The sequence below is a fragment of the Myotis brandtii genome, unplaced genomic scaffold (genome assembly GCF_000412655.1).
Source record: "Myotis brandtii unplaced genomic scaffold, ASM41265v1 scaffold188, whole genome shotgun sequence".
Taxonomy (NCBI): domain Eukaryota; kingdom Metazoa; phylum Chordata; class Mammalia; order Chiroptera; family Vespertilionidae; genus Myotis; species Myotis brandtii.
In genome coordinates, this window is record NW_005356985.1 from 208,951 (window position 1) to 213,303 (window position 4,353).

Sequence of the window (4,353 nt, forward strand, 5' to 3'; positions counted from 1 at the left end):
CCCCACCGCCTTGAGACGGAAGACATTCCCATAGAGAAAGTCCAAACACGTGGACACAGCTCTTCTCTGACCAGGAGACACTGTAGAAGCCGAGTGGGGAGTCAAGTTCTACAAAAGGGCACTCAGCGCTCGGCCAGGTCTGAGGTCGCCAGCAGCTCCCGACGCAGGAACCCAAGGCCACGGGACCTCACAAAGCGCCCGCCTGGCGCTAACCAGAGGCCGCGCTGTGGGACGCTGTCGGCCCGAGGGAGCGCGCAGGCCTACCCTGCAGCCCCTGTCGCATCGGCCGGGTCAGGCTATCCCTGTGCTCACTTCCAGGTGGTCTCAGCTGTCGCACACCGCACCTGGAGCCCGGAACATTCCGTGGGAGGCGCCAGCTCACAGGCCTGTCCTCTCCCCTTCGGGACCGACCCCGGAGCACACATCCTGCTATTAAAAGCTGGAGCAGCTTCCAGCTGGGAGCCACCTGCTGTGATTCACTCTCTCCCGCGAAAGCCTTTTAATGAGCAAACCTGTGAAGGGCCCAGCTCTGGCAGCACCCACACCACACCACACCACACCACACCACACACACACACACACACACACACACACACCCTGTTTCTCTCAGACCCTCCATCTCTTCCCTGAAAGGAATGAAAGACTCTGTAGCTCTGAGCTCACTGCCCATAAGTGGGCGACACACATGCTGTCCATGCCGGGTGCTTTGTGAGCGGGCACTGCAGCACTCGCCCTGGGACCGAGACTGGGCCACAGGCCACGGTCCCCTGGCTGTGGTCTTCTCCAACGGCCCTCCCCTCTGACCCTTTTCTGCACTGGGGAGTGGAGTGAAGAACCGTGGTAAGTGCCCGCCTTCCTTCCGATTCTCAGTAAGGACACTCTTGGAACCTCTCTGTGAGCGCGCAGCCCCCGGCTGCCTCTGCGTGGACCGTGGACCTCCCACACAAGCTGCAACCTCCCTCGGTCCCATTCCTCAGCCACCCTGGCCCCCGCATCTAGCACCGTCCTGGCCCCGCATCCAGCACCGTCCTGGCCCCCATCCAGCACCGTGCTCTTGAATGTGCCCTGTCCTCCGGGTGCTCACTCAGCCGTCAGCCGTGAGGTGGCGGCCATGCCCGTTGCCCTGGGCTGCGCACGTCTGCCTCCCCCTGGGCGCCGGGCTGAGCACTGTCTGGCTCCCGCAGGACTCGCTGAGCTGTGTCCCCAGTGCCACCCCCTGGGCTGAGCCCCCCACCACTCAGGGTGATCACACACGTCCGTCACGCACAGACCCCGAGGGCTCTTGGGTGACTAATGGGCTTTGTGAGGCCTGTCTGCCAGGCCCTGGGCTGGCCGACCTGTCCGGGTTGCGCAGCCCAACGTCTGCAAACCTGGCACGCTCTGCAGGTGAGATGGGCGCATGCGGCTCAGGCCAGTGAGCAGGGGAAGTGCGTGGAGGGCAGGTGGCCACCTGGTGTCTGCACCGAGGTCTCCGCAAGGACACACGGCGGTCACAGGCTGGCCCGCCCCTCCTCGCTCTCCACACGTGCGCTCCTCGCTCGGTCAGGCCGTGTGGGGCTGCTCGCGGCCGACGGCGGGGAAGGGGTACCCCCTGCCCTCAGGCTGGCCCCGGTCACCTCCTCGCCACTCTGTACTCCACCCGTCTCTCCCTGAGCCCCCGCTGACCTGGTAACCCGGCGTCCCTGCACCCAGGTCCCCCTGCTCTCCTGAGCACCCGCTCTTGTTCTGGAGGAGGCATCATTGAAGAACTAACCTCCATTCTCTACCATAAACAATTTCTCAGAGTGACATCATCTAAATCACACTGGGCCGCCGCGCACGGCACCTGCTCCCGCTCAGCGTTTCTCAGACATGGGAGGCGCCTGGGGGTCGCCGCACACTCACCTTCAGGCGCAGGGGCAGGTCGTCGGGGCTCTTGCCCGCCAGCTCGTCGTCCTCGTCGTCCTGCAGGAACAGGTCGGTGGGGAGGATGCCCTGGGCGTACTTCTTGGTGATCTCCACGAAGTCGTCCAGTGCGATGTAGTTCTTGGCTAAAACGGGGAGAACAGCACAGGCAAGGCCATCACCGCCTGGAAGGCCGTCACTGCCTGGGTGGCAAGGCGGGCAGCGGCTGGGCCAGCTGAGGCAGGGGCTCAGACACCCATCTCTGACCTGGGCGGTGGGTGAGGACCCGGCCAATGAGGAGGAGAGGGAGAGAGAGAGGCAGCCGGCTGCCCCCGGAACAGAGGAGCCTAGGCCCCACCCTCAGAGCTGGATCTGCCCAGAGCTCCGGCCCCTTCCAAACACATTTCCCACCTGCACAGCGGGAAAGTGGGACGTGCCCACTGGATGATGCCCTCCCCCCCCCGCCCCCCATGCAACTGAGACCCTTAGGGCTCTAACGTCCTGTGAGGACTGTGCCGACCTGGGAGCTCCCGTTAGTGCTGAGCAGCCCTGGTCCCCCCACCACTGTGTCTCCTCCGAGTGGGCGCCCGGGGCTCTGTGACCAGGAGTGCACTCACACGCTGCTGCACCACACGGGGGACCTGAAGGTGTCTTCTAATTGGACATCCTGAAGGCACCCCAGCTCCCGGAGCCCCCAATCCTCCATCCCTTCCCCCATCACACTCTGCCCTCTACCCCACAGCCCTTGCTGGGTGTGGAGACCCCACTCTCCCTGCTGGGTGCCCCCCTTACCCTTCACTGTGAGCTGCCGCCCACCCTTGCTGACTGCCCAGGACCCGATGTGCCCAGGACCCGCAGGGACCATCGTGTCTGCCTTCCCGCTCAGACGCTTGCTCCCAATGGGTAGGGGTCCAGGTCCTGCGCCCAGAACTGACACCCATCACGCCCCAAGACTGGGGATGCGGTGGACGCGGGCACGGGGTGGTGGGCACGGCTGTGTGGGAGCTGCCACGGGCAGAGGAAGTGCAGCTGTACTCACACTCGCTGCTGACCAGGCGCTCCAGCACCCGCCGCTGCTTCTGCAGGGACTTGGGGACGGGGCCAGGCTGTGCCCCTCCATCTGCAGGGAGAGAGTGGAGTGAGGATGAGGGCGGGCAGCCCTCCGCAAACCAGCGGTGCACTCCTGGGGGTCCCCAGCTCTGGGACCACAGGGCCTGCAGCCTCCGCTGTACGCCATGTCTCTGGCAGCCACCTCTCGGCCTCCACCCACTAAGGTGACTCAGTGCCCCTCTGGGCATAGTGCGTCCCCTTTATGGACACACTGAGACCTCTGGTCAGCATAACCGGCCCCAAACACTTCACTGGTGTTGTCCTTGCCAGGGTCCTCCCTGGCCTAGACTCTGCGTCCCGTGTCCCAGCCCTACTGCTGGGGCTCCGTCCGGGTCTGCTCCAGGAGTGAACACAGCCGGCACCGGAATGTTCTGCCCTTTCGTCAACGTCTGTCCACCGACCACAACCCACCTGGGCTCTTCCCGTGTGCCACCCGCTGAGGGAGGACCCACAGGAGGGCAGAGCGTGACAGCAGGGAGTGGCTCCGTCACCCAGCAGAGGGGCAGTGGGTGGGGCTGGGCTGTGCCACTGCAGGGTCACGGGGCTCCAGGTGGCCCCAACTGTCACACCAAGCATGGTCACCCCTGAGCCCCAGGAAGGAGCCCCAGGCACGGGGTGTCCCCAGGAGGCCCCCCCAGGCCACGGGAGACCCTGGGGAAGGCCGCGTACCGTGCTCGTTGACCTGACCCACGTTCTCCAGCAGCTCGGACACGGCCACCTGCTTCTTCCTCTTGGGGTTGAGCTTCCAGTACATGACCAGCGCCGCCTTGCGCACGGCCCGCTCCAGGTCGGTCTCGGAGGACAGCTGCTTCACCTCCTGCTCGTTCTCGGAGGTGATGCCTGAGGGACCAGCGGGCGCATCAGGGCCCCGTCCCGCCCCCTGAGCCAGGCTCTGCCCGAGGGGCCCGGACGGGACTCATGCGAGGGGTGTCCCAGCACCTTTGGTCACCAGGCAGAAAAGGACATCTGTCCACAAAGGACACTAGGCCCAGTCCCTGCGGGCGCCCACCACACCCAGCAGCCACGGTGGGTGGGCGGGGGCCACCTGTTCCCCCGCTTGCTCCTCAGACCCTGGTCCTCGTCCTGACTGGCTCCCTCACGGCCTCTGGGAACTACTGGCTCCGACTCCGCCGTGGGGGACGCACTGACCTGCTCGGACAGCGCACGGACGGCCTGCTCAGGAAGGAGGCCGGTGGGGAGGGACTCTGGCCACCACCACCACTCATTCGGGTTTCAGCCCACATCTGAGCTGTGGTTTGGCAGGCAGCAAGCATCCCCTGGGCAGCTGCTCCGAGCCCCACCGCACCCACCTTTTCTGTCCGCCAGGCAGCGGCGGAGCAGCTTGACGGCCTCGCGCCG

The 4,353-nt window shown here is 65.6% G+C and overlaps 1 protein-coding gene across 1 annotated transcript in view; it reads right to left on the reverse strand.

The window, feature by feature from the left end:
• The window catches only part of WFS1 (Wolfram syndrome 1 (wolframin)), a 15,583-nt gene that overhangs the window by 5,218 nt on the left and 6,012 nt on the right, over nucleotides 1–4,353 (reverse strand). The window contains exons 3-6 of the mRNA XM_014538278.1: nucleotides 4,305–4,351; nucleotides 3,664–3,834; nucleotides 2,924–3,004; nucleotides 1,885–2,030 (exon numbers count right to left, since the gene is read on the reverse strand). Of these exons, the coding sequence (XP_014393764.1) occupies nucleotides 1,885–2,030; nucleotides 2,924–3,004; nucleotides 3,664–3,834; nucleotides 4,305–4,351 (445 nt within the window). The remainder of the gene's footprint in view (nucleotides 1–1,884; nucleotides 2,031–2,923; nucleotides 3,005–3,663; nucleotides 3,835–4,304; nucleotides 4,352–4,353) is intronic.